This window comes from Bufo gargarizans, chromosome 1 (assembly GCF_014858855.1).
Source record: "Bufo gargarizans isolate SCDJY-AF-19 chromosome 1, ASM1485885v1, whole genome shotgun sequence".
In the NCBI taxonomy this organism is placed as follows: Eukaryota; Metazoa; Chordata; class Amphibia; order Anura; family Bufonidae; genus Bufo; species Bufo gargarizans.
The window spans coordinates 193,960,258-193,986,865 of record NC_058080.1 but is presented as its reverse complement, the minus strand read 5'-3'; the positions used below and the strand labels follow the sequence as shown (position 1 = coordinate 193,986,865).

The 26,608-nt window shown below is 40.6% G+C and overlaps 1 protein-coding gene across 1 annotated transcript in view; it reads right to left on the bottom strand.

Annotated features, from left to right (window-relative positions):
* Window positions 1–26,608, bottom strand: part of MGAT4D (MGAT4 family member D) — a 160,320-nt gene that overhangs the window by 4,272 nt on the left and 129,440 nt on the right. Inside the window, exons 9-14 of the mRNA XM_044300768.1 lie at window positions 16,604–16,734; window positions 11,920–12,027; window positions 10,553–10,746; window positions 4,606–4,684; window positions 3,222–3,276; window positions 289–401 (exon numbers count right to left, since the gene is read on the bottom strand). Coding sequence (XP_044156703.1) covers window positions 289–401; window positions 3,222–3,276; window positions 4,606–4,684; window positions 10,553–10,746; window positions 11,920–12,027; window positions 16,604–16,734 — 680 coding nt within the window. The remainder of the gene's footprint in view (window positions 1–288; window positions 402–3,221; window positions 3,277–4,605; window positions 4,685–10,552; window positions 10,747–11,919; window positions 12,028–16,603; window positions 16,735–26,608) is intronic.

Below are 26,608 nucleotides of genomic sequence, written 5' to 3'. Positions count from 1 at the left end.
TGGAAAAACTAACACTGGCTCCATAAAACATTCAGTGAAACAGACCGTTAGACTTTAGCAAAAGTTTTTTTTTCCTAAGAAACCACCCAAAAGAGTATGTATGGTGCTGTAGGAAACTGGCAAGAATACAATAATCGCGCAGGGCATGGAAACTCATTTTTGAAGAATCCACATTGACTGGTAAACAGCTTATACTCCCTAAAGCAGAGGTGCACCACTGAAAGAAAATATGTTTGTGTGCATGAGCCCTAGGGATGTAGCAAATAAAGCATACGACCATGTTCTCACCTCACTTAGCAGGGCCCAGACAGGGGACTCAGTGAGAATCTTTAGACGGATGGCTTTGATTTTCCCCAAAGAGCTGCTGATTGTGCCTTCAGCAATGCCATTCTGAAATTTGCCTGTGTGAAATAAAATATAACTGTAAGAATGTACAAAATTCTGTATAATGCTATAATGTTGGCTTCAGAAATATCATATGTTCTACTATTCATAATGAAATCAAAGGAATTATGCAAGCCCTGCTACCTACAGGCTGGTCAAATGGTTATATTACATTTAAAAGGTATTTACAATGTGGGAAACGTTAAATTCCTATTGAATTCTGTCTTATGTAACTGGCATTTTTAGGTCTTCATAATCGTTTATAATGGCATGGAAGCCGTTAGCAGTATGTAAAAGCATTTAAGGGGTAGTCTCATCTTTAAGATCATAGCAAAAAAAAATCCCCTAGTGCCATAGACTATTTTTGCAATTAGGTTCTATTATTTATAATGCAGCCATTCTGAAAAATTCTTTCCCTCTTACAGCATTGTTCACATTTGGAAACCCATGGATACGGCCACCGCTCCACGACCGCATCTATGGGCCACGCTTGCGCAGACCGCACTTACTGTTCACCCAGACGGCCAGCCAGTCTCACAGGAACACGCACGCTAGCCACGCATGCGCTGATCTAATTTCTTCTCTGCCGTGTCTGATACAGAGCCGCTTGCTCTGTATGCAGTGCGGCCTTTCAGGCAAGCGTCGGAGAGAGAGAGAGAGGGTGCCCATAGAAGCGAGGAGGTGCACAGACAGCATATGTAAGTGCCAGGAGAATCTCAACCACTTATCCACCAACAATTTTATTTATTAGAACTATCAAAGGGGGTAAAATATATAGAGCAGGGACGCTGGGCACAATGTAATTTATTGCAGGGACGCTGGGGCCAATGTAATTTAGTTTAGGGAAGCTGGGCACAATGTGATTTAGTGCAGGGACGCTGGGCACAATGTTATGTAGTGCAGGGACGCTGGGCACAATGTGATTTATTGCAGGGATGCTGGGCACAATGTGATTTATTGCAGGGACCCTGGGCACAATGTGATTTATTGCAGGGATGCCATGCACAATGTCATTTTTTGCAGGGACGCTGGGCACAATGTTATGTAGTGCAGGGACGCTGGGGACAATACTATCATACTATCCACATGAACGAGCTCTCAGTGTGAGCTAATAAGGAGGCGTGGCCAGCCTTCACTTTAGCTTTCTAAGTCAGCCCAGCTTTAGAAGCCTCAAACCAGGAAGTGATTTCTGCTGTAACTGCAGCTCAAGATGATTTAGCAAGGTGAGAATACCCCTTTAAGTGGGATCAATCACAGCTGCTGATCTTGCTGGCACTGATGCTGCCCCTGGATGTTTTATCATGGCATACAAGAATGCCATTTTGCATGAAAGGCAGTCCCATTGATTTGAATGGGGTGGCGCGCTTCATTCAAATAGGTGAACACAGGATGCCTGTTCTTAAAAACAGCAGGTGCTCCAGCTATCCTACCCCCGCCGATCAGACACTTATTCCCTATCCACAGAATAGGGGACAAGTGGGTTCACATTTGGAAACCCATGGATACGGCCACCTGCTCCACGGCCGCATCTATGGGCCACGCTTGTAACAGGACAACCCCTTTACAGAAGCACCCCAGAAAATTCTGGTTTTGGATATTTAATGCTAATCTACCAGCTATATTCTAGCAGTCATTCCAGCTCAGTTACATTGAGACATTTTGAACCCTTTCATAATGAGCAATATGTCATCCAGAGGTCGACTACCAGTCTAGAGACAGGAGGATAGTCTCCCCTTTGTGGCTGACTTCCTGTGAACTACAGGGGTATGTTAGCATCATCAACTTGTTCCTGGCAGTTCTCGGCCCGTTTCCCTATCCAACTTTGCCCCCCTTGTTCCTCTGTATGTCCCTTCATGTATACAATGGTGCTGAAGATATAATTTCTGTCTTATCTAAAAGAGCAGGAATGTAGTTATATTGGAGAGTGAGACTTAACTGACTGCCTATAATAATGTGGGTGCAAAATCTTCTGTTTATCCTAAGAGACGTGTCTTCACACTGCTCTCCCCTGCCTCCTGCATGTAGGAACTGACAGGAAGAAACCTATCACAAGCATGAGGCAAGGGAGACAGGCTGAGGCTGCATGACACAGGAAAGCCCTCTATAGAAAAGGGTTTTAAAAAGAGTTTTGCATTTATAGGATAACTCCTTTAAGAATAGTGTTTTTTTTTCTATTTCTTTATACTGCAATTTATTATTGCTAGCACTATATATTTATAACCAATGTCTTTATTTGTAATCTCGTCTTGTATCCTTGTTCCTAAAATATGTCACCAAGAGCTACAGTTAAAAAAAAACTATGGAAGAAACCCATAAATGGCACATCAACTTGGTAGTCTATACATTATTCTTTACTAATAGTCTATGCTGAATTATATTGGGAAATAAATTACTGGAGTGCATTTTTTATAGTTCATAATGAACACATTACCTGCATTTACAGAAGCCTAGCTGACAGTACCCCTATAGACAGCAACTATGCAGGAAATGGGGGATGGCAACGATTATACAAAAAGGACACACAATGAAGCCATCATGAAAGGCCTGTACATGTTCACCACACCTGAATAACAGTGGAGGTCCTGTACAGCTTTATGACACCAGAAGAACAATAGCGGTCCTGTACAGGTTTACCACACCTAAAGAACAGTGGAGGTTCTGTACAGTTTCACATGACTCTCTAAGGAAGAGGAACACCTTGAACTCAGTCCCCATTCTCCATGGGCCTCAAACCAGTTATAGAGGTTGCCACGGTATGTACACCCCTGCAGTTTACCGTCAGATATTCCAGCCTGTTGTTGCATGCACTCAAAAACATAATCCACAATGCTGTTTACCTATTTGTACGAATCCGTCTTCATCTATTTGTCCCTGTGGCACATTATTAGCTTTCTGGGGGGGGGGGGGGGGGGGGGGGAGAAAAAAAAAAGCAGCAACTTAATACAATTTAATATAATCACAATTACATTTGTAAAGGTCATTTCCTATTTCTGTAATGTCGTTCTATTATTTCATGACCTAACCAGTATTTATGCTTGCTATAATAGAACTACAAAAGTCTTGCTGTCTACATGAAGAGCATGTTGGATCATGTACTGTAGCTTCACCACACCTGGAGAACCACAGGCTGCATGGCCGATACACTCACAATGTATGAGGAGAAAACAAATCTAGGGTACAATATTTACCACACAGAGGCTAGGTATACTGATATGTATGTCACTAATTAGACTGAAGTACTGTAATGCTTAGTCACAAATGACGGTCATTGTTGTAACATTTATATCTTAAAATTGTGATTCATTTTTAAGTGTTTCTTATATGTGGCAATCTGGAACTTCGCAAGGGTGTGGTTTTCTTCTATCCATATCAATGTTTTATTAAAATAGGGGGGATCTTTAGAGTAAAAGTAGACATTGTCCACCATAACCACTTATCACCTATCCACATGATAGGCGATTACCATCTGATTGGTAGGGTTAGGGCACTAGGATCCTCACCAGTCATGAGAACGGGTTCCTGAGGTTACGTACTCTGCCATTCCATTGATCTCTATGGGACTGCAGAAGAGAAGCCAAGTACAGTGCTTAGCTATCTTCACAAGTCCAAAAGAAATGAATAATGTGGCAGCTCTAATGTGTGAAAGCTGCTCCATCCACCTGAGGACTCTAGTGATCAGTGAATGGAGCAGCGTTCACTCATGCACGCTGCCACTTTATTCATTTATTCTTTTGGATTTGATGAGATAGCCGAGCACTGTACTTGGCTTCTCTTTTGCAGGACCATAGAGATCAATGGAATGGCAACATAAGTAACCTTGGGATCCCGTTCTCATGATTGGTGAGGATCCTAGTGTTTGGGCCCTACCAAACAGATACTGATCACCTTTCATGGAGACAGGTTTTGGTGGACAATCCCTTTAAAAGTAACACTCCAGGCAAATCAAATACACTGACATGGGGATTTTCTCTTTGAAGTACTGTATCATGCCCTGCACCATCAGGCCCTTTAATAGGCATAAGTGCATCCGTTTTACCCCAAAAGTTTCTTTAGGAAATGCCATACCATAACTGGTATCAATAAAACTAATATTACCTAGAATTATTAACTTTCCTCCGGATCAAATATGAATCAGGATGAACGTGATGGACATTTATCAACCTATGTATTGGTGTATCCTGTCAAGTAATGCATTTCTGCACACAACCAAATGCTACTAACCTCTGCCGGTAAGGCCTGTACAGTAGTGTTAAAGAGCTTGTCACCCGGGTGCTCGATGTTTCCACTCCTGAACAAGTAACTGATAAAAAATACACACAGGAAACCTGTTATAGACTGCACCAAATACATCTATTCTCTGTATGAGCTTTAATCATCATAAAACAATGATTACTTTACACAATATGCCTCCAATAAAAAGGTAAGAAGCTTGCAATCAGTGATGCATTTTCATAGGTTCTAATTTGTCATGTATTAACATAATATCACGCCTGATCTGCTGCAGATAAAATTATGCTATGTGAACCATGGATTCATGGATAAATCCACTTAAATTACTAAAATTGTTCTGACAGCTGGGCTAGATATGGACACAGTCTGCCTGCTCCATTCCGAAGCATCAAGCTGGTAGAAGAGCTTCAGAGGGAAGGGGGAGAGGCGACAAATTATATTTTCTACTTTTTTTTGTTTCGTTTTCTTTTTTTAACCCCATCGATATTTCACATTGACCATCCTGAGGCTGGACAGTCACTTATTTAAAAATTTAGCCAAAAATGCTTCTTTCTCCATAAAGCACACCTGGATTTGAGTACATTTTCTGGAAATTAAGCAGGCTCAAGTGAATATTATGTCCTCCTGGATTATTTTATTTCACCAATAAGAAATTTAGTGCAATAAATTAAAATAAATTATCCTGGGGCACATAATCTTCACTAGATTTATTAAGGGATCATCAGTACAGGTGAAACTCGAAAAATTTGAATATCGTGCAAAAGTCCATTTATTTCAGTAATGCAAATTAAAAGGAATTGCATTAATGCAGCTTAAAGGATAACTGTCACATTTAGACCCCAATTTCAATTTTCATATATGTAGTTACTAATAACATGATATTCCAGAATCAGTTCCTATTAGACTGACTTACCCCATATTTAATAAGATTCAGCCCTTAGCAACCAGTCTGCATAAAACTGCAATTTCACTATTCAGTTAAGATGGCCGCCACTGCCCTCACCCTGAGGCTAATCCCGCCTGCCCTCACTAGCCAGTAACAATAGCCCCCCAAAAGTGTCAGTAACCAGAGCCCTCCCCCCTAAAGGGTTAATCTCCTGCAGCACAAAGGGGTCCTCTTACCACATGTTGCTTTCATTTATACACTGAGCAGATGGCAGATCTCCCTTCCCTGGTCTGCGCTGCTTTAACTCTGCATTCTCCAGCTCTGCTGAGTGAGGGAGCGTCTGCCAAGTGCAGGGACAGGGAGAAGTGCACACAGCCCAGGCACTGTTATCAGCTGCTGGGGAGGACCTGGCTATAATCATTTACTTACAGTCCCTGGCTGTCAGTAATCTGACCCTGCACGCTGCGTGCTTCTGCGTCCTCCGTCCTTCAACACATAGACGGACCATGCCTAGCAACCCTATTTTAAGCACAGGTAAAAGTAGGCAGTACAGGGAACAAAAATGTGGAATTAAGGGGTAATTGAATACACAGTGAAAAGTTGAAATAGGGCCACCAAGGTGATATTAATCACCACAATCCAATACTCAAAAAATAAAATAAAAATACGACAGTTATACTTTAAAATTAGAATTTTGTGAAAAGGTTCAATATTCTAGGCTCAAAGTGTCACACTCTAGTCAGATATTTAATCCATACCCCCTGAGCAAAGGGTATCTCAAAATTGAGACTTTGGAGTTTCATAAGCTGTAAGCCATAATCATCCAAATTATAACAAATAAAGGCTTAAAATATCTCGCTTTGCATGTAATGAGTCTCTCATATGTTAGTTTCACCTTTTTAGTTGCATTACTGAAATAAATGAACTTTGCACGATATTCAAATTTTTCGAGTTTCACCTGTAAATGTACCAAATATGCTATATCAATGGCCAACATTTAATATTAAAATATGCCACTTTTGTAGTGTGAAAAAGTCGCAGACTGCAAGTTTGCAACTTTTTCAACCGCACTTGCTCAAAAAATTATTTGAGCAAGTGTCATTACCCTAAAAAGGGAGTGTAGCAAAGAAGAGGGCAGGGCCAGTTGCCCCACCACATTTGACATCTTTTATGCCAGTTTTCTGGCGTATATGAAGACTGAAATCGGCTGGTGTAGATTTCAGTTCACATAGCACAGACTGCCGCATGCTGCTCCTAATTTATGACGAGGCATACGCTGCCAGGCTATAATAAATCTTCCCCAGTGAGTCCACGGACTGATATTTTCAGCTGTGGATTTCAAGTCACCTTATGTCCAAAAACCTCCACAGCTCAAACAACATGGAATCCTTTACTAAAGGTTTCAATACAACCTATTTTGAAGCATGAAATTAAAATCACTATAAAGCCCCTTCAGATGAGTGAGTTCTACGCACTGGACTCGCAGCGAGAGTATGTGGCAGTCCCGTCCTGACCTGCCAGCACTGACGGGATCACATAGTATTATATTGCTTTATTTTGCTATGTAACTCTTAGGTCCCTTTCACACGAGCGAGTTTTCCACGCGGGTGCAATGCGTGACATGAACGCATAGCACCCGCACTGAATCCTGACCCATTCATTTCAATGGGTCTGTGTACATGAGCGTTGTTTTTCACGCATCAGTTCTGCGTTGTGTGAAAATCGCAGCATGTTCTATATTCTGCGTTTTTCACGCAGCCCTGGCCCCATAGAAGTGAATGGGGCTGCGTGAAAAACGCATTGCATCCGCAAGCAAGTGCGGGTGCGATGCGTTTTTCACTGATGGTTGCTAAGAGATGTTGTTTGTAAACCTTCAGTTTTTTATCACGCGCGTGAAAAACGCATCAAAACGCATTGCACTCGCGCGGAAAAAACTGAACAACTAAACATAATCGCAGACAAAACTGACTGAACTTGCTTGCAAAATAGTGCGAGTTTCACTGAACGCACCCTGAACGCATCCGGCCCCAATTCGCAACGCCCGTGTGAAACCAGCCTTAGAGGTCTGGAATGTATTGGATAACACTAACACAATACAGTCAGTGTTATCCAATAAATTCCATAACTGTTAGGGCTCATTCACACGACTGTGGTTTGGTCCCGCATCAGAGCCGCATTTTTTGTGGCTCGGGTGCAGACCCATTTACTTCAATTTCTCAGTTCCCTGGCCCTGCAAAATGATAAGTCGTGTCTTATTCTTGTCCGTTTTGCGGATAAGAATAGGCATTTCTATAAAAGGCCTCCAGTTCTGCAATTTGCGGAAGGAACGCGGGCGGCATTCTCTGTTGGAGAACAGATCTCGCAGTAACAATCTTCGCTTGGTGGGAGTTCTAGAAAGGGCAGAAGTGGCTAATGCTACATTGTTCTTTGAAGAGTGGTTTAAATATAAAAGTTTGGACAAAACTCCCTGTCTCCATTATTTGTAATAGAAAGGGCGCACAGGGTGCCATTCCGCCCCCCACCAGACCAATCTTGCTTAGGATCCTGCATTGCCAAGATCGGGACACTATTCTTCGTAATGCAAGAGACCATGTGCATTTAACTATCCATGGCAATAAGATATCTGCTTTCCCGGACTTCTCAGTGGAGGTCCAAAGACGACGGGTGCAGTTTCCGGATGTTAAAAAGAAGTTTAAGAATGAAAAATGTGCAATACTCTATGCTTTACCCCTCCAAGTTACGTGTGGTCACTGGTGGTAAGATCCACTTCTTTGAATCGCCTGAAGATGCTACCCGCTGGATGGATTTACATGAAAGCTCCCTCTGTGATCCTACCGGGACTGGCTGATCATGAGGACTAACTATGGCCCACTCTGGCGGGTCCCCGGAGACCTCATTGGCAAAGCTATTGCGCAAACTTGATCTGCATGATTTGTGGAGACTCCAATATCCAGATGTACTCGAGTATTCCTCTTTTTCAACATCTTATAACTCTCTCCAGAATAGATTTGCCTATTTGGTCCTTTAAAGCTTCGCCCTATATTTCTTGTATAGAATACCTACCACGTAGTCTGTCAGACCACTCCCCCATTCGATTGGAAATGCAGCTGGTGAGGGGTAGGGAACGCAGTGGACCTGTTCTTTGGAAACTTCAAGGGAACCCGTCACCTCCAAAAACCATCCCAAGCCGCAAGCAGTACCTGACAGTAGCCAGCAGCGTGTTCCTGGCGATAATTTTCTTCCTGAAGGCAGATGCGGCTGAAGCTCAGAAAACGTTCTTTTATCCCCTGCCGGCGCGCTTCTATAGACATGCTTAAAGTCGGAAACACGCTGCAGGCTACTGTCAGGTACTGCTGGCGGCTTGGGATGGTTTTTGGAGGTGACAGGTTCCATTTAATCCATTTAGGATCCAGCTACTGGATGAGGGAGACCCCCTTACAGAGCAGATTAGGGATTTTTTTTCTCTCTAATGTAGGTTCAGAGGCCATGGGGATAGTATGGGATACTATAAAAGCCTATGTCTGAGGTTTATACATACCGTACAAACGTTTCTGACTCAAATGTTTCTTTCTGAGACAGAAATATTTTGAAGCAGGGGGAAAGCGTGGGCAGTTTGCTGGCCAGGATGGTCGCGGGGTACGGACAGCTACCTGCTCCACCATTACAGGCAACGGTCTCTGTGTCCTATGGACACAGAGACAGATGAGAGCAGGAAGCACCTCAGCCGTTCCAGGAGTGTGGAACAGCCACCAAAATCTGAGAAGTTTGGGAGGTATAATAATGTGATGGATAAATGACTCAAGCCAGCAAAGGAGGCAATACGGACAATCACGGTACATTAAAGGGGTTGTCCCACAAAAAATATTCTACAGTTGTCAAACCAGCATCTGGATCTGAATTCTTTTGTAATTGCATGTAATTAAAAATTTTGCAAAGCCACCGAGTTAGTCAATTAAAAGTATCTGTATAGCGCCACCTGCTGTTTGTTCTTTTCTTATTTCTTTGTCCTGCTCACTGAGATGGCCGCACATGCTCAGTTTCATCCTTCAACTGCCCCCTCAGCTGTGATAGGGACAATTGAGACCCGCCTTCTTAGCTGCAGCAAAAAAGACACTCCCATTGAGCTGCCATCTTGATATAAATGTAGCAGAACAATGAATGTGGAGATCACTGGACCCATGTGAGGTACAGGACTGGTTCTAGCTTTGTCAGAAATAGATTGTCATGTACTATATAATCTCAGATTTGATTTTTTTGCATTAGTCATGGGATGGATAACACCTTTAATAAGTGCCTTGTAAAAATGTTGTCTACATAATAAATGCCATTTGCTGAATTGAGACAACCCCTTTAAGCTACGTGAGGTTTGTGCTCAATAATAGCTGGATTAAAGAAACAGAAAGGCTGCAAAACAGTCCAAGTGTAATACTAAAATACAGTATAAGGAGTTGCTGAGATAACATCTAAGGCTGCTTTCACACTAGCGTTCGGGTTTCCGTTCGTGAGCTCCGTTTGAAGGAGCTCACGAGCGGACCCGAACGCAGCCGTCCAGCCCTGATGCAGTCTGAATGGAGGCGGATCCGCTCAGACTGCATCAGTCTGGCGGCGTTCAGCCTCCGCTCCGCTCGCCTCCGCACGGACAGGCGGACAGCTGAACGCTGCTTGCAGCTTTCGGGTGTCCGCCTGGCCGTGCGGAGGCGTGCGGATCCGTCCAGACTTACAATGTAAGTCAATGGGGACGGATCCGTTTGAAGATGCCACAATGTGGCTCAATCTTCAAGCGGATCCGTCCCCCATTGACTTTACATTGAAAGTCTGGACGGATCCGTCCCAGGCTATTTTCACACTTAGCTTTTTTTAGCTAATATAATGCAGACGGATCCGTTCTGAACGGAGCCTCCGTCTGCATTATTATGGGCGGATCCGTTCAGAACGGATCCGCCCGAACGCTAGTGTGAAAGTAGCCTTAGGAGGACATTGTGCTTACAGGTTTTAACAACTATCCTGTAACATTTGGCAGTGCCCTCAAGAAAAACTATAAACCAAACTTACCCTTCTAGCTGCAAAGGCTCTGGAAACTCAAACAGGATGTAATCTCCTGCCACAGGAGAGAAGGACCAAAAACATTCTTCCCCCATGTAGGCCTTTTCCAGGTTGTACTGTTGGTACACTTTCAGGCTGGTGCTGAGTTTAGCAGGAGGATTCAGATGAGGCTTGTGTAATGCCTTCTTGTCAAAGTCTTTATCCTACCAACAAAAAAAGTATATAATGCAAACTAACAATTCACTGCAACCATCTGAGATAACACAATCATTGTGAAAGAAATGTATTGTATTAGTACAAACAGTATGTACTATGGAAATACAGATAAATTATATCCTTGAAGGGCATCTGTGTAGATTTCTAGCTATGACACTGGCTGACTGGTTGCTGGCAGCTGATGGCATCTATGTTGGTCCCATGTTGTATTATGTGCAAATTAACCTTTAGGAGCAACGGGGGTGTTGCCATTGCAGGGAGAGCTCAGTCCGTTTCTCCTAGAGGCTAATTTGCATATATTAAAACATAATTTTTCAATGCAATGCAGGCACATATGAACATAGGACAACACACATGTCTTCAGCTGCCAAATGAAACAGGTCAGCTAGTTTCACAGGTACAGATCTGCTGACAGATGCCCTTTAAAGCGTTTCACAACATTATCAACATTTTTCCAAAAACGCTGGAGCGATGCACAGACAATTATCTGGAGCAAACTGAACGTTCCCAAAATGGCCTGAAGGTCAGCAGAGATGAGAACTGCATTTACAGAGAAACAATGATTTTGAGTGCCACATCAACGCGTTTGCTCATTCATCGTGTGACTGGTGGCAGTTGGTTGACACAGAGCAATTACTTTTAGTAAGCGTTTGCACAAAAGCTCATTTTCAATAATCGGCCCATAAAAAGGAGCTTTTACGCATACCGTAATAACAGAATGAGTACACGATGTCCTCATATGTAAAGTCCTGTCCTCTTCTCCAGTGCGGTCTCTTCATTGACTTCATGGAGGGACGCGTGACCAGACCCATCCATCATCCACCTCCATTTTACAGTGAAGAGACTGAAATAAGGGGGCAGGACTTCCAAAAAGGGAACTGATGCTATTATAACTTTCAATCAGCAAGTCGCTTATAGAGCAGTTTTGAAAACAAATTGATAAGGTCGCCAACCCCTTTACAAATTTGGCCATTTGCGTTAGTAATAACCTTAACAAAATAGTTCAGCACTGGAGGACATCCAAAGGTTGGTCAAGCAGATAACAGTAGGCCTTGTGACATTACAACTGGTTACACAATGGAAGGGAAAGTCCTTTGCTATACACATCAATTTCTTCTGTGAAAAGGGAATAGTGAACTAAAAAGAAACTAAACACACACCTTTAGATTCTGTATTTTTCCCACCAAAGAGGAATGTGTCCCAACATGCTGGAATAGGGATGGACGATACCGAATGCGCAAGTTGGACTTTTGTCGGTCACAGTGTTTCTGGAAAGAAACAAACATAGAAAAATAGAAGATTGCTGGCAGAAAAAGACCACCCTGTCTATCTAGTCTGCCCTTACATTAATACTTTTTTTTATCTGAGGTTAGACATGTGTTTATCCCAGGCATGTTTAATATCACTTACTGTAGATTTCCCAACCAACTCTGCTGGAAGTTTGTTCCAAGCTTCAGCCACTCTTTTAGTAAAACTATATTTCCTGACATTGTTCCTGATCTTACCCCCAGCTAATTTCAGATTGTGCCCCCATGTTCTTGTGTTTAGCTTCTTATTGAGAATACTTCCCTCCTTAACCTTATTTAAACCTTTAACATATTTAAAGGTTTCAATCATGTCCCCCCTTTCCTCAAGACTAAACAGATTAAGTTCTATCCTATGTTGTATGCTTAAGACCCACCAGCATTTTTGCAGCCTTTCTCTGTACCTGTTCCATTTTATCTATATCTATTTGTAGATGAGGTCTCCAGAACTGGACACAGTATTCCAGATGTGGTCTCACTAGCACTCTATACAGTGTGATCACAACCTCGTTCTTCCTACTGGTTATACCTCTAGCTATACCGCCAAGCATCCTACTTGCTTTCCCTGCTGCCTCTCCACACTGTGCACTCATTTTAAAGCGGTCTCATATCATGACGCCTAAATTCTTCTCTTCTGAAGTTCTGTCTAACACTGAGCTGCCAATAAGATATTCAAACTAAGGATTCCTTCTCTCCAAGTGCATTATTTTACATTCGGAAACATTGAGTTGCAGTTTCCATTGTTTGGACCATTTATCTAGTAAAGCTACAAACTCTCTCCGGTAATATCAACCCTATTACATACTTTTGTGTCATCGGCAAACAGAAAAACCTTATCTACCGAACCTTCTCCTATGTCACCTACAAAAATATAGGTAGCAGTGTTCAGGTTTGGCCACCAGGTTCAACCCAGGAGACAACTGTCTATAGAAACCAAGATGAGGAGAAATGGGGGAAGATACAAGCTAGAGAATTTGACACAGACAGCAGTGAGAGGTGAGGTACAACGAAAGATGGGATCACAATTAGCCTTATTGAGTTGGCTCCTAGTACTTAGGAGTGGTCTGTAAACATTTTTTTCATTGACTTCAATAATACTATAGCATGCTATAGCGGAGGCTGCAGACAGTTGTGATGTTGTGTTTTAAACCTCTATCTATGCAGGGGATTTGGAGCTGTGTATTACAAAAAAAACTGAGTTTCAACCATTATAGAGATATGTTCAGATTCAGTCTGAACCTTGACTCCGTTTAAAAGAAAAAGAAAAAAAAAAAAAAGGAGGGGGGGGGCGCAATGTGGTGAAACTAGGTTTTCAAATAAATTCACAGCCTGATGAACGTTAAAAAATGAACAAAACAACTTTTTATTGTAGTCCGTTTAAAAGGGGGCAAAAGACTATATGTCACAACTGTGACCATCAGGCACCAGTTTCACAACGGTACAAAGGACGGTCATAAATAAATCCTCTGTACAGGTGAGAGACTGGGCTAAAACATTACTTGCTAGCTGGTAGTAGCTAATATGCAAGTCCAAATTTGGAGCACGGATTCACTGTAAATGGACGCTAGTGTACTAGTAGTACTAAGAGATGTGTTTAATTACAGGTGCGGTTGCGCCACCTGAGGGCCAGGAGGAACTGTTCAGAGCTGGGGGACTTTAGAGCCGTCGCTTCTGACCTAAGAGTCCGATTTATGAATCGGGGGTACCCACAATATACTCTAAAGAATGCGTTCCATCACTCTATGAGTACAGATCGTACACGGCTCTTAGTTCCAAAACCTAGAAATTGTGATGACCCTACACCCAGAATTGTCGCAACCTTTGATAAAGCCCATAAAAACGTCCGCGACATTTTACAGAACCATTGGTCCATATTGCAATCAGACCCAGATATTGGTGAGCTTGTTCCGGAGTATCCTTCAATTACGTATAGACGCAGCTCTAATTTACGTGACCGCCTGGTACACAGCCTATATACACAACCGCAGCCTGAGACCTGGTTGAAAAATACTCTAAAAGGTAATTTCCCTTGCGGTTCATGTATTTTTTGCAAGTATATCTTGAAAGGCGGATTTTTTACCAGCAATACAACGGGAAAAAGATACAAAATACTCTCATTCATTAGATGTACGTCTATAGGTATTGTGTATCTGATCAGTTGCCGTTGTGGGTCACAATACGTTGGTAAAACTAAACGTGAAATGAGACGCAGATTTGGAGAACATATGTCTGATATCCGGAACAAGCGCGACACATCAGTGGCACGTCATGTATGTGAGATGCATGACGGTAACCCTGATGTGTTGAAAATACAGGGAATTGATCAAGTGAAAACATCTATTCGTGGAGGTGATATTGATATACCCCTCCTACGTAAAGAAGCAATGTGGACTTATAAGTTGCAGACGGTTCAACCACAGGGGCTTAATGAGGCCATATCATTTGCCAGCTTTATTTGATGTATCAGCCACACTATAATCTGGGAGGATGTGCTGTATCCCAGTTTTTGAGTTGCATGTTTGCTGTTACTGTAGTGCTCCATGGCATTATTCATCTATTACTTTTTCCGTTTTTCCATTCTTCAGTGCATTTATGTATGTGCATGTTTGTATATCATAACACACATCTTTTGGATATGGTTGATTTGTTTAGTTTTGATTCTGAGGTTATTAACAAGGCTATAGCCTGTATTGTGTGGTATTGCCCCTCCCCGCAGTTGGTCTACAGCTCAGACGGTGATCGGCATCAGCTACTTCAGAGACCGCTATGTTTTGTGGGTCTCGATTGCTGGAAACGTCTCTGAATCATCAGACAATATATGGGCCGCAATTGTATTTCCCCCAATAAATTGCGCGAGTGCGCTATACTTGCCGAGAGGGGTAAGCATCAGAACGGCTTCCTCCGGTCAGAGGACGGAACTAATCAGTCCGCCCCTTAGCTCTGATTGGTTCAGGAACCGGCACACCCCTCGCGAGAGGCGGGGCTTCGGCCATATGACGTCGGCGTGTGTCTGGCCGCGCGCGGCCATTACAACGCCGTAGCCATAACACGCTACAGTGTGGCAATCTTGTCCTGATAAAGGCATACTAGCTCCTGAAGATACGTGACAGTTACATGTCGCGTTGAAACGCGTAGAGCTGCTGCTATCTGTTGGAGCACAGCTCTCTAGGCAGGGTGCACCTGATGCAATAATAGATCCTGAAGCCTGAGAGTGTGTATGTGACGCATGAATGGAGCCAAAATATACTGGCTATGAGTGATTGTGTGTAGCCTAGATCCATTGGCTTCAGGTGCAGGGTTGTAACGGATATACTGGCCGCAGCGGCACACAAAAAACTGATCGGATCACTGCACTACATGGTAATGTGAACAAGTCCCTTGAGACCCTTCTATGTAGAGGCAGTGCGATCAAATGTGCGTAATGGTATGCGACCGTTGACCCAAGTGGCGCAACCGCACCTGTAATTAAACACATCTCTTAGTACTACTAGTACACTAGCGTCCATTTACAGTGAATCCGTGCTCCAAATTTGGACTTGCATATTAGCTACTACCAGCTAGCAAGTAATGTTTTAGCCCAGTCTCTCACCTGTACAGAGGATTTATTTATGACCGTCCTTTGTACCGTTGTGAAACTGGTGCCTGATGGTCACAGTTGTGACATATAGTCTTTTGCCCCCTTTTAAACGGACTACAATAAAAAGTTGTTTTGTTCATTTTTTAACGTTCATCAGGCTGTGAATTTATTAGTAATAAGGAACGTCTACCTACTTATCTTCTAAGTGGAAACTAGGTTTTCATCTAATTATTTCAGACATACTTGAAAAGTGGCTGAGGCTTAGTGGGAAAGGTGGTGGGGCCTAAAATGCACCAACCAAGAGATGGTGTAAAGTTAGACATGGACACATTTACCCTGCCATGATGTTAAAACATGGGTAATCAGTTTAAGTGATGCAATGCTACAGTAACATATCATTTTCACAAAAGCTATACCCTTAAAATTCTTTTAACCTAGGCTACTTTCACATTAGCGGTTTCAATTCCGCATAGGATCTTAATAGCGGGGTGAAAACACTTCCGTTTTGTCTCCATTCATTGTCAATGGGGAAAAAACTGAACGAAACTGAATGCACCAAAATGCATTCTGTTCTGTTTGGTTGCGTCTCCATCGCAGACAGAATAATGCTGCAAGCAGCCTGACACACAATGTAAGTCAATGGGGACGGATCCGTTTTCTCTGACACAATAGAAAACGGATCCATCCCTCATTGACTTTCAATGGTGTTCAAGACAGATCCGTCATGGCTATAGAAGATATAGTACAACCGGGTCTGTTCATGACGGATGTATGAGGTTTTATTATTGTAACGGGAAGTGTTTTGCAGATCCATGACAGATCGGCAAAAAACGCTAATGTTAAAGTAGCCTAAAGCACAAAATTCTTACTTTTTTTTTGCCCAAAACTATCATATATATTGTGCTTCTTTTTACGGTGTACGTTTTATTTTTACAAAAGTGGAATATGGGGGAATACACTCACTGAATCTTTTTCCGGGTTGCACACTTTTACCCAGAGATAATGATCAAGGAGCCAGTCGATGGGTTTATCTTTGTAGAACATCAAGAAGAATTCTGCAATGTGTGGAAGATCATTACACTTAAAGAGCTTTCCTAAAAAATAAAAAATAAAAATACATACATCAATACAGTCGGGAAAACTAACATTTTCCATGACTGGGACACAAATGACTTGCCTTCTGCACTGGAAAGTTTATCATTCACAATATATGGAGGATACAAATTCATCCAGTTACTTTTTATTGGGTTAATCCAACAACAATCTTCTACATTTTTTCAACCCAGCACCTGGATCTGAATACCTTTGTAATTGCATGTAATTAAAAATTCAGTACAGCCACTGAGTTATCCAATAAAATGTTCCATCCTTCAACTGCCACCAGCTGTATTTACTATCTACTTGCATCCTCCATGTACAAACAATTCTGGTGCATAAATACTTATACACCTATCTTGTGCTTTTCCTTTATTATTCCTGTTAGATGTTATGATGGAATTGCTAGCAGTTTGCAATGAAGTTCTACCAGCAGAACGGATTGGTTAATGTCAGACTGTGCAGGGACAGCGCCCCAACTCCCATCTGGATATTCAATGCAAACTGCTAGCAAGTCATTCACAACTTCTAGAATAATGAAGGAAAAGCACAGCACAGAGCCACAAGAACAGTAGTTGCTAAAACAGACTTGTCAGGTGAGGAGACAGGTCCTGTGTGTAAATATCTGTTACCTTTATCTCTTTCACCACCCTCATTGGAGTCCGATAGAGATAAAATGTAGCCGTTCTCATTACACAGAATATAAACCTTTGCACTGTCCACCTTGTTTCATCATTTGTGTGTGTCTGTATGAGAACACATCTGTTTGGTTTCTACAACTCAAAGTCCTTCTTTTGGACTTATCTCATCACAGAAATAACTAGAAGAAGCTTAAGAAAGAACAAGTCAAGTGACCTTTATGACAGAGGGGGGAAGATAATATCAGGTGAAATCACTCCTACAAGCAATTCCCAGACTTTTATCTCCTAGGTCATTACAAGACTGTAAACTCAGCCTATTTACTTACCATAAAAAAAGCAAAAGAAAAAAAAAAGCTGAATTTGTGAACTGTTGTATGCTGGCGGTATGACATAAGCTGCGCTATGATGCCTCTTGTTCTGCATTCAGTGTACGTATCACTGCAAATGCAAAAATCACAGACAGACCTGACCTAGACATACATGAAATTCCTAGAAAAGAAAAGAATACTACACAGTTTTAGCTCTCAGCCTTGCTATTGCTGTCTAACCAGATGCAGGTAGAAGTAGAAGTAGATTTACTTCAGTGCTAACAGACACTGTAGCTCACTTAAGTTTTTACATCGCCTTCTGGACCATTATGTACAGACTCGGACTAGCCCCACAGGGGAACAGGTGAATCCCCCAGGGGGCCCCTGACACCACCCCCTACACAAGTGGCACATGATAGAGTAGCATGACGGCATTACATATATTGTAGATAGGCAGGACACAGCATCTCAACCAGCCTATGTTCATAGGAAAAAAAAAAGGGTAGATTATTTAGAAAACGTCCCAGTTTATTATCGTAGATGCATCAGATGGCGGAGATGACGTCTAGGTATAGAAGCAGGCCATGCGGCATCCTCTATCCCCAAGGACCTGCCCTCTCAAAGTCGCTGCTGGGATCCCATAATCAAGCATATTGCTGTGTGAGCAGGTAATATTTGCATGTATCTGTGCGGTGGGCCCTGGGCACCCCAGTCCGATACTGATTATGTACATACACTGACGTGTTCATATCATGTACAAACGGTAACACATATATAAAGGACTGATATTATTCTAAGTGTAATAAAACAGAAAAACAAGGGTAATATCAGATCTGAAAATAGCTCAGTCGGTACAAGAGCGTTGCCAAATCTTGCTGCCAAACAAATACACTACCCAAAAAGTGCACAAAGCCTGAGTAAATAATCCTTATTATTGCACAATATGACAACCTACGGTTTGTACTGTGATCATGAAGGTGACCTTATACTTTAGAGGAGTTATACAAATAATGAATGGCTGCAGGTACAAGCTGCCTAATGTAAAGAACTCTATGGGTATGTCCGAGCACAAGTTTAACCTAATTTTAGTAAATTATATCGTACTGTACATCGAAGTACAGCTCTGATCTGCCAATTGCATCCCTGTGACCTTTCTGCATCTTTACCCACAACTCCTCTACTTTCCTCCTTTACCCGGCTCCACAGCATCACTTTGATATGGCCATACTGCTTGACAACCCAGTAAGATTGGTAAAGCTATTACCGGTATATAAAGACTGTATAGAGTTGTGACCTAATGGCTGCTTAGTTTTTCTCTTACATTTTTACTTTATCAGATCAAAGGGGTACTCAGTCTGGTAATATTAAATTAAATAAAATCACTGGCCACAGTGGAGACCCGCTTCAGGCCATCAGGGACCCAGGGAGTGTTGGGATAGAAGTGGCAGTAGGTTGTTGAAGTTAGAATCACTCTTTTTATTTTTAATTCTGACCCTTTAAACACGTTTTTTCGCCTGGTAGTGAAATAAATTAGTACCGTGTTCAAGTTTTGGAAGCTCAAAAGTATCTGAGCTCACTGCAACTACCAAAAAGATAGGGTAGAAGCCTCATAAAGGTTTCACACTGTGCAACTTCCCTTTTAACCACAAATTTTATCCAATCCAAACATAATATTTCTATTTCGCCTGTTTAGGATTAATTTATGTAACCTGGGCTGCAGCAGCTGTCACATAGTCCACTCATTGACAAGAATAGCCCACTGAGGCCATCCAGGCAGACCATAGATACACAGCATACTGGTACCTCACGTCTGTGCTGCATCATGTACTGTAACTATTTGTGATAAAGGAAACCACTAAGCCATGCATCCAATAGATTAGAATCAGACAGATAATATCCTGCTTTTCCTCGATCAATACATATATTGGTTCATTGGACTAGATAATGTAATCTGGCACATCTGCTAGAGTCGTTCTCAGAAGCACTTACATGAAATACAAGGTCATGCGATATTTATCTAGCTTGTTTTCAGCTATGAGATAAATACTTCAGTCTGTTCCACGAATTGCATTTATTGCAAGCAATTAAGACTCTCTAAGGTACACCTGTATTTTATGTAGTGAAGACTTACCTAATATGACAAGATCCTCTTCCAGCCCTAGATCCTAATAGTATGTTGCGAGCAGCTAGTTAGCATAAGCAAATGTACTGTTACAGAGCAATAATGGTGTGGGCTCAGGGTACTGTGCCCAGACAATCACTTGCAGGTGGCCAACTGTATTATACAGTTGACACCCCACTCTCATTGCCATGATCAGAAATAACTCTGATCCCTAGAGTTTAACCCACAGTCAATGCTGATAATAGCAGCTCCCTCTCTCAACCCATCCCTTCCTTTTGACAAAGCATTAAAGTTTCATTGACACTGAAGATTAGAAGGCCCTGTCTGAGGTAGAGCCTAAAGCAGGGATGTCAAACTCGTGGCCCTCCAGCTGTTGCAAAACTACAACTCCCATCATGCATGGGCATACTACAGCTATCAGGGAATGATTGGAGTTGTAGTTTTACAACATCTGGAGGGCCATGAGTTTGACATCCATGGCCTAAAGGGTGCCTGTCAGTTTCTAATTGACAGACATAATAGACTGTAATACATAAGTATTACAGTGTATTATATGAGCAATCTTTGGATTGCATGTTCAAGTCCCATACAAGACCTCTAAAAATATAAATAACTGGTATTGCTGCACCTGTAATAACCCATACAATAAACATACAATGTAGACACCTTAAAAGAAATAAAAAATAATTGCAAAATTTCACATCCCAAAAGAAAGCAACAACAAGTGATCAAAAAGACTTCTAAACCCCAAAATGTTAAGAAAACCTCCCGGACCAGAAGGAGTGTGAACAGGATCTCGACGCTGGAATGGAGCATTTGAGAAAAGGTAAGTGTGCTTTTTCTTTAGGTTCAAAACTGTCCTGGCCACATTTAAAATAGACCTTGAAAGGGTTTTCCATGATTATTAGGGATTTTAGCATACATTATACAAGTAGTTAGAGAGGGCTCACCTGCAAGTTCAAGAATGGAGATGGGTGCACCTACCAAATAAGGATTCACCCAATCCTCAAAAATAGTAATAAAATTAGAACAAAGGATGGTAGGGCACACCAGTACTCGGTACCACACAGATAATTATTTAAATGTTTTATTGGTGACATACACTGCTAAGTAAACTTACATAAAATATAAAATGTAACTCTCCTAAAATGTTAAAATAAAATACATATGTTTACTAAAAGACATTCATTACCTAAAATACCATTGAATACATTCAAATCCAATAAATAAATAAATATATATTATTGGATGGTTGTATGGTAAAAATAGTGTCCTTCCAGATGGATACTTGTCACTTAATCAATGCCCCAAAGGTGAAATTGGGGCTATACCTGTTTCTAGAGTCCTTTTGTTTGAGGGCTTTTTCAATAGTCACTGCAGCTGTAGCGACTCAGTAGTTGTTATACTTCGATACACTCTTGCTGTTCAATAGTACAAAAAAGAGCCGGAACAGTTATACTCACAATCGTGGCGTAGTATTGTCGGCTTTAGTCAGTCACAGGTGGCGTCCCACGTGTGGTAGATGCTTACTTGTACAAATTGCAGCGAAGTAAGAGTGATACGGTTTTGGGATCCTTGATGTTATTCTTATAGCCGTGCTGTACTTGGAGATCAGTCGGTGCTGTATAGCTTCTAGCTGTAAATGCTTCACGAAGGTGGACTTTGCCACGAGGCCGACTCTCCAGACAGACAGATATGCGGCTTGCCTTGACTTTTTTCAAGTTAAGAAATCAGCGATCCTTTTCTTCTTTAGCGCTTTAAGGTCCTCCGGTGTAGTGCTTTATTCCATGGGGAAGTTACCAAACATGTTTCGGAGTTAACAACGACTCCTTCATCAGTGGCTGAACTGCCCATGGGAATGACTGGCTTTTAAATACCTTGATCAGGTGTCGATTAAATTAATTAGTTCTGGATCGGAAATGACGTACACTTGTCTTCTCAAATCAATGGTGCAGGTAAATCGCTTATATATATATTATAAAATTAGATTAAATATATAGCTACGTATATCACATTCATGCTATCAATTATATTAATGTGTATTCAAGGTAATTCACTTGTATAATACGTGCATATGCGCACGCACGTGTAAATTCACCTGTATACACATACGTGCATATGCGCACGCATGTGTAAGTCACCGCAACATTTTCATAAAGTCTATTACTTCACATAGACGGTATTTTACACCATCTTTTCCACCAAAGAGGTAGTGTAGTAAGTGAATGAATAGACAATGTGAAAATATATATAATATTTATGCTATTAAGTGGAACAATTTTATATGTGTTGCGGTTTCAGTGCGTTTTTATGTTTCCTTTGACATTGTAGTCCACATCAGTCCCACATCGATAATTACATTTGGTGCTCAAATGCAGAAGTCAACATACAAAATGAATTCAAGCAATACATAAAAATATATGAATATATAACAAGTTATATTAGAATATAAAAATATATATAAAATTATAAAAATATGTATATATGAAATATATAAAATGCATATATTATCAGCAGCTATCACTAAAATTAGATGGAACAGATAGGTAATTCCCGTTAATTCTATTCCATATTTGCAAGCAGGGGAACTTTATAAATTTCAATGTTTGTAGATGATAATACATTTCAATGTTTGTAGATAATACTAAAGGGGGAGTTCGTCACCAGGGGAAGACCCGGAGGATCTGAATACTTACGGGTCTCTCCCTGGTCAAGAACTCCCCCCCCAAAAAAGGGGACGGCTACAGAAATCCATATATTTCAATTTCAGCATTTAATCCTGCTGGTAATAGGGTATTCAAGTCAAAGATGAATCTTGATTCAATCCTTGACATTTTCTTAATATGATCCCCACCCCTCCAATCTGTTTCTATTTTCTCCAGAGCCGAGAAAACAAGACCCCTGGGATCCTGATTATGCACAAGTTTAAAATGGTTTGACAATGTGTGTTTTACGTACCCCTTCTTTATATTGGAGATATGTTCCGCTATGCGGACTTTTAATTGCCTCTTTGTCCTTCCCACATATTGTCTCTTACAAGGACATTGTATGACATAGATGACACTATTGGTATTGCATGAAAGGAAATCTTTAATAGTGTGTTGATGGTTATTTGTTGTTGATTTCACTACCAATGTTTTTTTGGGGAACATAGTATTTTTACATCCCTTACATTTTCCACATCGGAAAAAGCCTGCAGTATTGGTCCATTTCTGTATGGATGAATCAGTCTTATTTTTACTAATTTTTGGGATAGTTGGTGCTACCATAAGTGCTAAATTGGGCGCTTTGGTGAAAATGACTTGTGGGAATTCTGGAATTAATTGGCCTATTATTTTGTCCTTATTTAAGAAATGCCAATGTTTGTTAAGTATATATTTCACTTTTTTATGTTGGGTATTGAACGGGACAATTATTCTTATGTTTTCATCATTCTTTTCTTTTGTTTTTGTATTAAAGAAGGATTTTCGATCTAATTGTCTAACCTTGTTCAATGCTGTTTCCAAAATTTCTGTGGGGTATTGTTTCTCTAGAAACTGTTTTTTCATGTCACCAGCCTCTTTTTCAAAAGTTTCCAATTTTGAGCAATTTCGTCTAATTCTTCTAAATTGTCCTATAGGTACATTTAAAAGCCATTGCGGCAAATGGCAGCTATTATACAGGATATATCCATTTTTTGCTGTTGGTTTTCGAAATGTATTGCAAATTAATTTGGACTCCTCTATTTTAATTTCTAGGTCTAGAAATTCTACCATTTCTTGGCTGGTTTTTCCTGCAAACCGTAAGTTGTAATTATTTTTATTTATATCTTCTAAAAATTTGTCCAATGATTCCTGATCCCTTTTCCATATAAAGAGGACATCATCAATATACCTCTTCCAGAGCACCAGGTCTGTCCCCAGCTTAGGGTCGATGACTTCTTGTTCCCAGTTCGCCATAAATAGATTGGCGTAGCTGGGGGCAAACCTGGTAGAATTTCTAGACCTAGAAATTAAAATAGAGGAGTCCAAATTAATTTGCAATACATTTCGAAAACCAACAGCAAAAAATGGATATATCCTGTATAATAGCTGCCATTTGCCGCAATGGCTTTTAAATGTACCTATAGGACAATTTAGAAGAATCAGACGAAATTGCTCAAAATTGGAAACTTTTGAAAAAGAGGCTGGTGACATGAAAAAACAGTTTCTAGAGAAACAATACCCCACAGAAATTTTGGAAACAGCATTGAACAAGGTTAGACAATTAGATCGAAAATCCTTCTTTAATACAAAAACAAAAGAAAAGAATGATGAAAACATAAGAATAATTGTCCCGTTCAATACCCAACATAAAAAAGTGAAATATATACTTAACAAACATTGGCATTTCTTAAATAAGGACAAAATAATAGGCCAATTAATTCCAGAATTCCCACAAGTCATTTTCACTAAAGCGCCCAATTTAGCACTTATGGTAGCACCAACTATCCCAAAAATTAGTAAAAATAAGACTGATTCATCCATACAGAAATGGACCAATACTGCAGGCTTTTTCCGATGTGGAAAATGTAAGGGATGTAAAAATACTATGTTCCCCAAAAAAACATTGGTAGTGAAATCAACAACAAATAACCATCAACACACTATTAAAGATTTCCTTTCATGCAATACCAATAGTGTCATCTATGTCATACAATGTCCTTGTAAGAGACAATATGTGGGAAGGACAAAGAGGCAATTAAAAGTCCGCATAGCGGAACATATCTCCAATATAAAGAAGGGGTACGTAAAACACACATTGTCAAACCATTTTAAACTTGTGCATAATCAGGATCCCAGGGGTCTTGTTTTCTCGGCTCTGGAGAAAATAGAAATAGATTGGAGGGGTGGGGATCATATTAAGAAAATGTCAAGGATTGAATCAAGATTCATCTTTGACTTGAATACCCTATTACCAGTAGGATTAAATGCTGAAATTGAAATATATGGATTTCTGTAGCCGTCCCCTTTTTTGGGGGGGGAGTTCTTGACCAGGGAGAGACCCGTAGGTATTCAGATCCTCCGGGTCTTCCCCTGGTGACGAACTCCCCCTCTAGTATCATCTACAAACATTGAAATGTATTATCATCTACAAACATTGAAATTTATAAAGTTCCCCTGCTTGCAAATATGGAATAGAATTAACGGGAATTACCCATCTGTTCCATCTAATTTTAGTGATAGCTGCTGATAATATATGCATTTTATATATTTTATATATACATATTTTTATAATTTTATATATTCTTATATTTTAATATAACTTGTTATATATTCATGTATTTTTATGTATTGCTTGAATTCATTTTGTAAGTTGACTCTGCATTTGAGCACTAAATGTAATTATCGATGTGGGACTGATGTGGATATAATGTCAAAGGAAACATAAAAACGCACTGAAACCGCAACACATGTTCCACTTAATAGCATAAATATTATATATATTTTCACATTGTCTATTCATTCACTTACTACACTACCTCTTTTGGTGAAAAGATGGTGTAAAATACCGTCTATGTGAGGTAATAGACTTTATGAAAATGTTGCGGTGATTTACACATGCGTGCGCATATGCACGTATGTGTATACAAGTGAATTTACACGTGCGTGCGCATATGCACGTATTATACAAGTGAATTACCTGAATACACATTAATATAATTGATAGCATGAATGTGATATACGTAGCTATATATTTAATCCAATTTTATAATATATATATAAGCGATTTACCTGCACCATTGATTTGAGAAGACAAGTGTACGTCATTTCCGATCCAGAACTAATTAATTTAACCGACACCTGATCAAGGTATTTAAAAGCCAGTCATTCCCATGGGCAGTTCAGCCACTGATGAAGGAGTCGTTGTTAACTCCGAAACATGTTTGGTAACTTCCCCATGGAATAAAGCACTACACCGGAGGACCTTAAAGCGCTAAAGAAGAAAAAAAGGATCGCTGATTTTTTAACTTGAAAAAAATCAAGGCAAGCCGCATATCTGTCTGTCTGGAGAGTCGGCCTCGTGGCAAAGTCCACCTTCGTGAAGCATTTACAGCTAGAAGCTATACAGCACCGACTGATCTCCAAGTACAGCACGGCTATAAGAATAACATCAAGGATCCCAAAACCGTATCACTCCTACTTCGCTGCAATTTGTACAAGTAAGCATCTACCACACGTGGGACGCCACCTGTGACTGACTAAAGCCGACAATACTACGCCACGATTGTGAGTATAACTGTTCCGGCTCTTTTTTGTACTATTGAACAGCAAGAGTGTATCGAAGTATAACAACTACTGAGTCGCTACAGCTGCAGTGACTATTGAAAAAGCCCTCAAACAAAAGGACTCTAGAAACAGGTATAGCCCCAATTTCACCTTTGGGGCATTGATTAAGTGACAAGTATCCATCTGGAAGGACACTATTTTTACCATACAACCATCCAATAATCATAATAATTATTTTTATTTATTGGATTTGAATGTATTCAATGGTATTTTAGGTAATGAATGTATTTTAGTAAACATATGTATTTTATTTTAACATTTTAGGAGAGTTACATTTTATATTTTATGTAAGTTTACTTAGCAGTGTATGTCACCAATAAAACATTTAAATAATTATCTGTGTGGTACCGAGTACTGGTGTGCCCTACCATCCTTTGTTCTAATTTTAGCATACATGTCCATGTATTTACTTACCTCATGTACATCTTCCCCATGATTTATTTTTTCATTTTGGACACTCCCTACTCGTTTTGATCATGTAAACAAATCACTTT